The sequence below is a fragment of the Myotis davidii genome, unplaced genomic scaffold (assembly GCF_000327345.1).
Source record: "Myotis davidii unplaced genomic scaffold, ASM32734v1 scaffold68, whole genome shotgun sequence".
In the NCBI taxonomy this organism is placed as follows: Eukaryota; Metazoa; Chordata; class Mammalia; order Chiroptera; family Vespertilionidae; genus Myotis; species Myotis davidii.
In genome coordinates, this window is record NW_006300376.1 from 1,863,226 (window position 1) to 1,876,335 (window position 13,110).

General features: G+C 39.2%; 1 protein-coding gene across 1 annotated transcript in view; it reads right to left on the reverse strand.

Annotated features, from left to right (window-relative positions):
- SOBP (sine oculis binding protein homolog) overlaps positions 1–13,110 on the reverse strand; it is a 158,712-nt gene that overhangs the window by 106,679 nt on the left and 38,923 nt on the right. Inside the window, 1 exon segment of the mRNA XM_006777248.2 lies at positions 9,615–9,766. Coding sequence (XP_006777311.2) covers positions 9,615–9,766 — 152 coding nt within the window.

The following is a 13,110-nucleotide window of genomic DNA, read 5'->3' on the forward strand; positions in this document are numbered from 1 at the left end:
ACTGAAGACTTGATTTCTGGGCTGAGCTTGCCTCTGAGGCCTTGCCCTCCCACTATGTTGGGGGCAAGCTCTGTCTACTGTAGAGAAGTAAAATCACTGTGTCAGCATCTAGCCTACCATGTCCATCCTTAGTTCATTTTCTCCAACACTTTGGAAAAAAACTAACTAAATTAGTTCAACACACTTTTGCTACTGGGAAACGTTTCATAACCACTACTGAATAATTCAGTGAATATTATATTTTTAGTTTTCTATTGCCAGACACACTCAATTTTAATGAGAATGCTGTTGCCTTTGTTGCTCTCCAAATCCCCTTTGCATCCAGGATCTTAAATTTTAAATGTATTACTTTCTTAACAGTGATCCAATCAACAATGAAAATCAGATATGTCACCTTCCCAATAGCTGCCCTCCCGTTTGGATTAAAATTAAAATTATTACCTCTCTGGCCTATGTGATCAAGTGCCTAACGACCTTGATCGTTCAACTCCAGCCTTACTTTCTTGACAAAAATGGCAAGCCTATTCCTGCCTAAGGACCTCTGCTTTTTACTTGCTCCCCTCCTCTCTGAAACTCTGGTACAAGCTCTTTGAATGATTAACGGTATGACTTCATTCTGTCCCTACATATGTGTCACCTCCTCAAAGATAATCTCTGTGACCACCAGATGTAACAGCATCTTATCACTATCCATCCCTCCACCCTCCTTTTTTTTTCATAGCAGTAATCACTACCTGAAGTTGTGATATATATTTACATATTTTTAACTTATAAATTACTATCTCCCTTAGAGAATAGAATGTAAGTCCTTTTAAGGCAGGGACTTTTGTTTAGTAATAATCCACCAAACCTAAAACAGTGCATAGCACATTATATAGGCATTCAGTATCTCTTTTATTTTATTTTCCAAATAATAAATGGATAGCCCTAGCCAATTTGGCTCAGTGGATAGACCATTGGCCCATGAACTGAAGGGTCCTGAGTTCAATTCTGGTCAAGGCCACATATCTGGGTTGCAGGCTCAATCCCTGGCCCTGGTCGGGGCACATGCAGGAGGCAACCAATCGATGTGTCTCTCTTACATTGATGTTTCTCTCTCTCTATCTCTCCCTCTCCCTCCCACACTCGCTAAGAGTCAATGGAAAAATATCCTTGGGTGAGGATTAACAAAAATAAAAAATAATAATAACAATAATAATACGTGGATAGATAAAAAGGTTGTTGTTTTTTTTAATCTTGGCTAAAAACAAACAAAAAAGCATCACAGAGGAACTTGCCTCCTGTTGGGCAAATCTCCTGGTCTTCAACTATTTGCCCAGCTTTATCTCACCTACCCCCGAGTCTCTGTCTCCCTAAGTCCTTTGACACCAATAACTTAAATTGCTCCAACTAAGGAAACATATAATCCTACCGATGATCACAGGAAGTGCCAGGGCCTTCAAAGATTCTTATAACAGAGCTGGCTGTGCAGTCATAGAACTGCTCACCATATCTTAAAATACGAAGTCATTGTATCAAAACAGATTACAAGATAAGTCACTACTTTGTCATGGAATGTTTGGCAAAAGGCCCGTGAAACAGATAAACAGTTATCAGACTTCAAAATTCCTATTACCCACTGAACGTCCCACATACACTTACTGGGGTCGGATCCAGCTCTCAATGTTAATTAGCTAATCAAGAAAGCGAAACACTAAGAAAGTTCATATGACCAAAATTAGATATAAAAATCTTTGGTTTATGTCATTAATTCTAACTCTGTGGGGGAAAAAATCATTTCAAAGTCAAGGCAGTAGTTTTTCGACAATCAAAAGCGGTTAAATACTTTCAAATACATTTCAACATATTTATGAAGCAATTCTCCTACATGTCTCCAATCTCTCTCATAAATCAGTATAATGTTTCCAAAGCACATTTGAAAGTAAAAAATTAATATCTTCCAACTATATTTTCCTCTATTAGAAGAGGAATTAAGCAGAAAATACATTAATGTCTGAATTTGTAATAGGAGTGGTTAACTCTTAGCCAGAGCAAACTAATGAGGAATATTTTACCAGGAAGGATTAATCAGGGCTCTCCAACACGAAGCAATTTGACATTTGGAAGACTTAATCATGAATGGATTTTGTTCCCTTATTTACTTTTCATCATGGGGATGCCTGACAAAGACACTACAGATTAGAATAAATTTAATTCCTAAACTTAATCTTGTTGCTTTAAAGAAATATTATTTAAATAATATTTCATTGCTTTTAAAAAATAGTCCTCACAGAAGCAACACTATATGATTATGTCACCTCTGGGCGGAATGCAGCTCAAACATCAAAGCCTGAGTCTGCCTAACCTCTGTTAGCAGTGAAATGACAACACAAATTCTGGGAGGTTGTTGTGACTGGACATTGGCTTCCCTCCCCAGCCATTGATTACCTCTATCTTTGTTAAAGAGTACAGGAGTTTCATTTAACTAGAGTGCTCAGTAAATTGCAGCAGAGTTCAAGCATCTTTTTATAGATTCATTAAATCATTGATCTGCCTCCTAGTGCTTATAGCAGTGCCCACAGCCTGTGTTTACAGAGAATGCAACAGACTGATGTTTGTAATCTCCAAAGGCAGTCTGTCAGTAGACATTAGATTCCACTGTGTGCAACGACTGTAACACAGGGAATTTACCATTCTCAGACTGAACTGTTGGGACAGAAATTAAGTGGCCATCCGCAATAAGATTTTCTTTATTCCATCCTAATCTGCGATAACATAAACAAAGAGCAAGGAGCCCAAGGAACAAAGAATTACACATGGCTTGCCCAGGTCACACTTCTGCTTATGTGAGCAAAAGCTATCCACAGGTACCGAGATGGAGGAGAAATAAAAATAACCACAGGTGTGCCTCCAGCGTGTATCTCCTGCATATGCCACTCTTGAGAGTGTTAGGGTTTGAGACCAGACATTGCAAGTGTATGAGAGAAATTCTGGACTCAAACTACTACCTTAAAATATCTCAAGACAAACCTGGCCTGTCTTATGCACGCAATTATTTAGACAGTTAACATTTTTTAACAAAACATTTGAATTAACAGAGTATAACTACAACCCTAGGAAAATGCATAATCATTCTCTCATGGTTTCTCTGGACAGTGCACTAAGACCTTTTATAAACGTCTCCTTCCTCTGGTCTTTATTTTAATATAATAATATCTCGTTCCTTTTATAGTCAGGCACAAAGAGTAACTCTGTGCTTAGATAGCTTATGCTGGGAGAAGTGCATTAAAATGGTCCATTAGATAATTCTTTAAATGCTGATTCTTCAGATAAACCTGAACACTGTTAACAGCAGGGGGAGAAAGCAGGCGGTGCATGTGACTAGATCGATAAGGAGAAGGCATGTCCCAAATAACTAGATCCCTTCCTGGCCATTTGCTTCACTGAGCTGCCCACGGTCCGAACAGGCAACCGGACTCGGAGCTCAAAGCGCACACATTCATCACTCTGCAGCCGCAGTCACCAGAACACAATGTAGCTGATGCAATCTGACACTGTGGTTAATGTTAAAAGGGAGCGTGCCTTTGAGATGGATTGGATAATTACTGGCAGTTCGGATGAGAAAAACTTGATTTAAGTGTAGAGCATTAGCTATCACCAGAAGGATGGCCAGAGATTGAGTGTGTCTGAAAATTAACATCTGAGCATATATGTCAATAGCCCTGTGTATTGATCTCGGGGGGACTGAATTCAGATCTATTAAAAATCCCCCTCTTCCTCCTATTCATTGGGGGGGCGGGGGAGGGGGTAGCACTGAACAAAGATTGGGACTTGAAGCTCTTTGGATTTTTATCATATCTTCATATTTAATCTAAAATGTATGATGTTGTTCAGAAGTTGACATCCATTCTGGGAAATTGATTAGAATTATTTCTATTTCCCTCACAACCTCCCAAATGTAGTCCATTAAAAACTAGGTGTAGTCGCTATTTTCTTTCAATATATCCCCTGGCCCCGTTGTGTTTGAGTTTCCGGTATCCCTTCAACCACCGTTTCCATAACAGTGTTCCGTGAACAAGACCATCACATATGTCTCCCCCAGAGCTTCCGATGACTTCCTAGGGCAGTGATGGCGAACCTATGACACGCGTGTCAGAGGTGACACGCGAACTCATTTTTTTGGTTGATTTTTCTTTGTTAAATGGCATTTAAATATATAAAATAAATACCCTAAATATAAGTCTTTGTTTTACTATGGTTGCAAATATCAAAAAATGTCTATATGTGACACGGCACCAGAGTTAAGTTAGGGTTTTTCAAAATGCTGACACGCCGAGCTCCAAAGGTTCGCCATCACTGCCCTAGGGCATGGTGTCCCGCTTGGCCTGGCACTCTCTGGTTTTCTTCAAGAGCCTAGGCATCGCCTTAACCTGACCTACATTTTACTTCCCTGGCCAGAATTCTCCTGCTCTAACCCCAGCCTAAATGTGTTTCACAGGGCTAACATCTTTCCCTTTTCATAGGTTCTTACTTTCCGGAGCTCATCATATTCCAAAATGCCAGAGAATGAGAAAACCACTGGGTTTGTTTTTCTCTCCCCAGAGCTTCCCTGTTTGTTGTGACCAAAAGGGAACTCAGCCCCTGGGCTGCAGGCTAAAGCCTGGGAGGCAGACGCCACCCTAGATGCAGGCACAGTTCCAAAGGACACTGCAGAACCAAAGCAATCATCCTGCAGAAAGACAGACCCAACAGGCTCCTTGGTGACCCATAAAAACAAGGTGAATCCAGGGGAAGAACTCTGGTGCTCCGTGGGCACATTTACTTGTCAATCAAGAATATTTGCAAGCAACTGGCAGGAGCAAGTCTGTGGCCTGAGCTTCAGGCAGTCAGGGGACATTAGTTACAAGTAATTTCTAAATGTCATTTCCCAAACCATCATGACTGATAGCCTTTTTTGCAAATTAAAGCTTGCAGGTGTTTAAAGGGGAAAAAAAGTGGACAGGTTAATCAGTAGATTAACAGGGCAATTGTTACAATTTCTTCGGTACTACTGGGTTCTATAATTAAGTCTGAACCTGAGAATCTTTCCCAGGATACATTCAAGTTTAATAAAAAGACCAACAGTCTAAATAAAATGTAACTCCAACTAATACGATGATACATGCTAACTAGTGACAGGTTCTTCCAAAAGAGATCTCTTCTAAGAAGAGATCACTGTGTATCCAGGGATATTGTTTGAAAGTAAAAGAAATGCTTATTATACAATACTCCCCTCACTGAATATTATTATCTTGATTGTCAGGAGATCGTAATGACATCATCTGCAAATGTTGTTTGTTTATATAATCTTTTTATTTTTAATTCATCCTTATCTTTCTCTCTTATCCACATAGGTGTCTTCCCACTACGATTTGTTGGGGGAACAGCAACTTTATGATATTGAAAAAATATTTCTATGTATTCTTGTCTCAAATTATATAAAAACTAGAAGAAGGGAGCAAAATTTTAGTGCTCTTGGGAATTTGTGTCTATGACTGAAGTTTCAATGCCTCTAATCCATAAAGAATGCTATAGCCCTAGGCAGTTTGGCTCAGTGAATATAGCGTCAGCCTGCAGACTGACGGGTCCCAGGTTCAATTCCGGCCAAGGGCACATGCCCAGGAATCGGGCTTAATCCCCAGTGTGGGGTGGGCAGGAGGCAGCCAATCAATGATTCTATCTCTCTCTCCCTCTGAAATCAATAAAAATATATTTTTTAAAAGAATGCTATAGACTTGAGATTTGAACCAGGACAGAAAACAATCGCCCTTGAGGTTGCCTGCACGAACCATCTGCCTTGAGTTTTGATTCCTGCTTGATTTAGATGACAGGATATTTCCCATGCAGAAGGAAAAAAAACACAGGATATTTAGAAATGATTACTACTTGTAGTCCTGTTTGTTACTCTCACTGTTCAAGGGATAATAGTTACACGACATTACTCCCTTAGTAAAGGTATTTTTAAGTGTGTGTTATGGTAGAAAGTAAAACTGCCATTAGTTGGACTAAACACTCCAGCATCTCCTGCAAAACTACCAACTCCCTGCAACTTGCCAGCTCCTCACTGGATCACTAGGCTAGAAATGTTTTCAATTCCTTCTCTACTCGTGGCTCAAAAAGGGCTGGGAAAAGAGTGAGCTATTAGTTCCATGACAAGTCTCCAGTGCATCTAGTAATGAGACTGACATCCTATTGTTCAGCCAATGCCCACAGACTACAAAAGTATTTTTCATACCCATGGCTTCAAAAACATTTGAGGCAGCAAGTGAGCCTGTTGGGGATAAGGACTCCACAAAATACAATTATTAATTAACACTGTACACGACTCAGAGCTGACATCCTAAAGTGTATAAGCTAGTAGTTGGGTTATTGAAATGAATATAGCTGTGATTCACAGCACTCTCCTAGCAGAAGCATTCTGAAGGTAGCCTACATGCTTGTTGCAATCCAAACAACTCTTCATATAAAATTAATTTGGTTTAAAAATATAAGCTATATGCCATAAAGGGTTACATTGATTTCAATCCATCCCACCTTACTTCACAGTGCCAGCGCTTGTAAGAGAGAGAATGTGGCATTCTTAAACTACTCCATCAAAGAGAAGGAAGGTTCGAGAAGCAAGTGAAATTTAAAGAGTCAATTTTCAGGGGCCTTCATTTTGAGAGTTGGGCTATTTTTGTCCTTGTTTTTAGAAGAAAATCAGCCCCTGCTTCTATCCCAAGCATTTGTGAAGAGGACAGCAGGGACAACACGGGCACAGCTGTCCAATTTACACTCACAAATGCAGGTGTTGCACAGACACAAAACAGAGGTCAGCTGAATCCTGCTCCTAATTAGCTACCTTTTTCACAAGGATTTTCCTTTGTGAAGTTATGCATGCAATTTGGGTTCAACTTAGAGACCATTTTTAGATCCCAGCATGCTATCCACTAAGAAGCAGGCTGTCATTATAAAGCATAATTTACAGCATAGTTAATTTTACATGTTTTTTTTTAAATCGACATCATACCTAAGGCAAAATTCTGTTCTGCACACACATTATTCACTGTTTTCCATCCACTTCTCAATATTTAAAAGTGTAGGATTTAGCCAGAAAATCTTTTATGTAGGAATGGGAGAATTTTTGCCCTTTTTCTAAGATTAAGAAAGTCCGCAATTTTAATAATGAGGACCAAAGACTTTGTTAAATGATACAAGAGAAGCAGCTATTTGCTGTTGTCTTCAGTGGGGAACACCCTGGGGCTGATTACAGCAGTTCTTAGAAATGGCAGGATGGAGACTGGTATCTAATACAATCCATTAAGAAACCCAAGCCCTAAATGAAATGACCACAAAATCCTATCAGTTCACAGAAATGCAGCAGCTGTACATGTTTATTGTAATACAATAGGATATTGTTACAGAGATAACACTCTTAAAATAAAATAAAAAAAAAGAACCCAGCAAGTGATGTGACCAGTTTATTTCTCTATTTGAAAAACGAGAACGTATATAGTGTGGCAGAGCTTTTGATATAAATAAGCATGAAGATTGCAGAGAAGACAGGCATAGTATGTACACTAATGGGCTGCGGGGATCAGCCGGCAAACTTCAAGCCACTGGGATGCCCAGGTTTTGCAGGCTATTCAAAGACCTACCCCAATAACCCTGCAAAAAGGGGAAGGGAGTGCTGCTCCTTCAGCTGACGGAGAAGTATTCCACATGCTAATTCTTAGCTTGGCCCCAGTTACCCAGTTTTCAAAACTGTATGCTATGGAAGTTTGACCTTAAACTTTATAATGATGTAATATTACATATGACTTATAGTGATGAAAATTTATATATGGTATTATTATATATGGTATTTTATATAGATATATTTAGACATATGTAAAAAATATATATATATATAATTATATAGAGAGATATATAGATATAGGTAGATTATTCTAGGTTGTTTTCCAATTGGGTCAGGTGCCTTCCTTCAAAGGCTTACTAAAGTGAAACCACTTTGCAAAGTATAACAAGTATCACCAGGATTGTAACAAATTCGTCTTGCTGGATTTTATTCACTACAGGCAGTCTATCAAGATTCAGACCCATAAACTTTCAGAATGATAGAAAGACAAAAAAACAACAACAAAAACTGTTCTCTAGCCATCTTCTAGGGTGGAATGCAAAGTATTTTGTTGTGGTAAGTAGGGCTTTGAAGACAAAAGCGCTGGGGCCATTCCTGTGATTGTTACCCCAGTGTTCAGCATGCAAAAGGGGGGCCCCAGGGTCTCAGAGATCATTTAATCCCTGTATATTAAAGCAAACCATGTCTCCATGCACTGCTCTAACCACCCTCTTCTGAAGCTTCCCTGCTTTCCGCCACCCCCCTAGCCCCCCCCCAAGGGAAAGTGAACTTGACTGGTGACTATCCCAAAAGAATTGCAGTTTCTTTACTTGCCTTCCTGTTCCAGTGAAGAATATAAGCCTAATTCTTAGAGACTGCTACTAAATTCCACCCTACTGAATTCTGCAGCCTAATTCTTTCAGCGTTATGTTTTTTGGCAGAATTATGTGACCCAAATTTGCAGGAGATAATTTGCTGCAACAGTGCTTCTTGTAATGCAATGAACCCGAGATGAGCATTTCAGGATTGCAAATATCAGACTTAAAAATAACAATGATTTGCTTCAAGAAAGGATAGGTTTTGCTCTTTCTTGTATTATGGAAATGGAAATGCTCAGCAAAGTGTAGACAGTTTTATGAATTAAGGAAGCTTTACAAATCAATGGAAATAATCAAGAACTAGCAATTTACTTCAGTAATTGGTGGCAAAATGCTATAGAAGTTCTTTAAAGATTAAGAAATTAGCAGTGTGTGTGTATGTGTGTGGGGGATTGTAAAACCATCATGCATTCCATTTCCCATTAGTGGCGGCTAATACTATTCTTTAAAATGACATTTTCAAATCTGAGATGTCTTAAAACAAACAAAAACAAAAAAACAAAAATATATATATGAATGACTATGGCCGTTCCTGTTTCGCCCACCATGCCTCTCACAATGCTTGGCTATGTGAGCAATGCTGGTTCATGTATTCATTTTTTCACCTTTTCTCAATATCAATCAACTTTAATATAAGGTATCAAGAGAGACTTGATGTGATTCTTGGTTAGAATTTGTGGATCGGATTTTGGAAAGAGCCAGAGCAATAGTCCCATTGGGAGCAAGTCTTAAACTGAGTGCACTAAAGCTTCCTGGCCATGCATGGCCTGTGGCTAGTTCCTCAGGAATCTCTACCACTTATCTTGCCAGATTCTAGTCTGCGTGTTCTCCTGCTGGGGAGTCCCTGTCACTTTAGGGTACCAGCTGTGATCTCCGTGTCCTTATCAGATTCATTCACCCTCTCAGAATGCAAACACCAAGACCAGAGAAACTGAAGAACAGGTTATTATATACATTACAGGGGATCCCTTATTCCAAAAGGTTAAGTATGACAGAGAAAGAGAACAGAAAAAAAAAAAACAGAAAGAATAAAAGGTGCGCAGTGTTTGCAGCTAGGCTAAGAGGCACATGCGCACGTGGGCTGGGGAGGCCTGCAGGGCCGCCTCTCTACGTGCTCTTACCTTGTTTCTCTTGAAGTAGGCTCGTCGGCAGGCCGCAAAGCACTTCTCGCTGCAGAAGCTTTTCACCTCGCTTCCCATACTCAGGGAATAGCGCTTGATCCCCACTTTCTGGCACCAGGCACACATTATTTGTACATTTGACACATCATCTTCTATAATAAAAGTATAAGAAAAATGTTCATATCAGAAGCAAACATCCCTTCAAACTTAGTCACACCCTGAACCTGAAAGAGCTACCCGGGGTCTGATTTCAATCTCCGCACCTCACCATGGTCTGACCTAGGAGAATGGCCAGCTCTTGCGGGGAGGGCTCAGCGCTTTTTTTTCTTTTTCCTTTTTTTCTGTTGGCTCTTAAGTTCCCAAAGACATCATTTACTTAAAAACCAGAGCATGACGACAGAGCCATGGGAGTTCCCAGGGCTGCTTAGCCTGGTAAAAATGCTTATTCTGCCTGGTTATACCAGGCTCAGTACTAATGAAGCTTGTAGAATGGCCCATTTGTTCAAAGGTGCAGCTGACAGCCTACAGGATCTACATATGGGGGAGGACAGCACACTCACATAGGTGATGACCTAATGTGAACCTTGACAGTCAGGAGCCAGGACCGATCTTGGCATGTTCCCTATTACATGTTACATATGGAGTGTTGTTTACTTTTGCAGTATAATGATTCCCAAATGATATGGTTAGTCAACAACGGAGAGATTGAGTGGCCAGATTCTGCTGATACAAAGGCAGTCGCCTGGCTCACTCGGTGGTCTCCTGATGCGGCCTTCCCACATGGGGTCCCAGACAGGCGCAGGCCTGATTGAAATTCTTCTCCATGAGATATGTGTGATTCATGGTCCCTGGATGGAGGAATAGTCCTGGGGTGTCAGCCATGAGCTCTGAGGTCACATGGCTGCCCAGATCATTCTTAGCCAGACGGGTGGTCCTCACAGCTCCAGGAGGACCTGTCGCCCACGTCATGGGGATGCTCAGAATGATGTTAGGTGATATGCAAATATTTTCAATATTTAAAATGCTGTATTTCTTTTCCTTTGTAAGAAAAGAAAACAAATTTAAATAGTCCAAGTCCATGACATCATAAATACTACTGCTCAAAACAAATAAAGACGTTTAAAGTGAGCCAATAAATGAAATGTAATAGTAATTACAGTGCAGGTAGCAAGATGTTAAGACAAACATGCGATGGTGATATTCAAATGACTGAAGTCTGGGAAACTTTTGTGGGGGACTAAACGTAGACCTTAAGCACAGGTCTAATAAATATTCCCTTGCTATCTCCTATGTGCTCTGGCTATATCTCGAGTTTCCTTGGTCCTCCCAAATGACAAAGTGTGTCTGACTGGTTGCCACTATTAGCCACATCTCTTCGTCCTTTGTGTATTTGTTTTGGGTTTTTTTTGTACTAACCCAGACTCATGCTCCAGACATGAATGGTAATCACAAAATCCCCAGCAAGCTCTGGTATAGTGTTGTCTGATTCTGAGTAAAATCCCCCAAAGACTAATTGCTAAGCAAGGCCTGGTCCATGAGCTGTTGACATATTCATGGTTCATAGAACCTGTCATGCAATCATTCCATTTCCAGGGGAAAGATTTGGTTTGAGGCAGTGCGGTCATCAGCCTGCAAAATTAGAAGCAAACTAATTTGAAGTGCGGTGATATGGCTTTTTCCCCTGAGGATCACCACTCAGAACCACGTGCAGCATTTTATTTACTTCAATGGAATATTGTCATTTTAATCATCATTTTATTTTACAATTACATATTGTGATTTATTATAAACTATAATAAATGAGACAGTGTAACAATGACCTTTGATGCTAATCAAACATTTTCGATAACATAAGTTTCTTTAAATGGAGTCAACATGAGTTCAAATATCATACAATTACTGTATTTAATCATTTGTTCTATTCAAAGAAAGCTTGGTGTTTTATATCATCTCTAATATGGCATCTGTCTATAGACATTGTACGTGTATGAAGAATTAACAAAACTCCATAATTTACCTTATAGTATGGAAGGGTTTTTTAATTAGATTAGAAATGTTATACCTTTTAAATAATCATCTGTCCTTACTAAACTCACTAGCACTAAAAGTTTCTGATTTTTCCCAAGCAATTAGCTGCTTTATAATCTTAAATTCCTTAAAAAGAAGATGATACAGCAGAACTCTCACAAATGATCCAACGGCAATAAACTTGATTCTGGTGAAATCTGTAAGGAAAAATACTTTATGCGAGAAATTATTTGGCCTCAGCATTCAAGAAGGAACTTTAGGACATACGTTAGGTTCCCCTCATTGTTTCTTCCATTTAAATGATCTAAAACTGAGATGGCAAAGAACAGAGCACAGAGCTGCAGCAGAGGCGGTGCTCGGCCTGCCCAGAGGAACGACACTTGGGACAAAAAGGCTGCTGGTGGATCTTCCTCATGCTTCATCCATCAACACCGGTCAGACCATTTGTCATTTTTTAAGGGAGGCAAGGATACTTTCTTACAAACAATAGACCTAACAAATGGACAAAAAGTAGAACTTTAAAGCAGATTATTTTTATAAATCATTTGCCCTATGAAATAACAACACGGGAAGATGAAACAAAAATAATTGTGTATCTGGAAATTGGAAATGGTTAGCATCTGTCTTGTTAAATAATTCAGTATTCCCATCCGTTTTTCATAAAACTCCGCTTCATAAAGGGAAACACTTCGGAAAACTTCCATGAGATTTCTCTTTTTCTGTCATCAAACTGTTATCAATAGCTAATGCTCCAAAGAAGAGTCTGATAAGTGGATTATTCCACAAGTTGAAGAAACATTTTTACATGTCTTAGGTAAAGAATGAGTTTAGTAATGACAGAAGTCATTCTTATTAATAGTATATTTAGGAAACTAAGAAAGATCTGCGATTATATACATTAATTTTCTCAGCTAAAATATAGCCCAAGATTCTGCCACCAGACATGAGATGGTATCCCATCGTAAGCAGTATGGCTGCACCCCTAGAAAAGTGACATTTTCTTTAGTGCTGAACCCTGGGACTTATGTACATGCTTCATGTTGGCAAAATAGAAGGCCCCAGCACTTCAGCTTTTCTGACTTGATCTGCTTCAAATTTCTTTATTTAAGACATATTTCTTCAAACTAGGGAAAACCTGATTTGCTGTCTTATATTTAGACTCAAGGTCTGTGAGACTTTGAGACTTGAGATTACCTCAAAGAAGACTCATGTAACATATTTTTCCTTATTGACATTAGCCTATGTATTTTTCATAATGAACAATGCAACAAAGCAAAATATTTATAGCATTATATCACATTCCCAAAGTGAATAGTTTGTATAACATGATAAAAATTTTCATATGATAATGTCACATAAATATGCATCAGTCAAAATATGCATGTTTCAATTAATCATGAAGTTTGTACCCCCTCTTTAGGATTTAATTAAGCAAAATGTTTAGGGCATTTTCTTTCCAATCTAATTT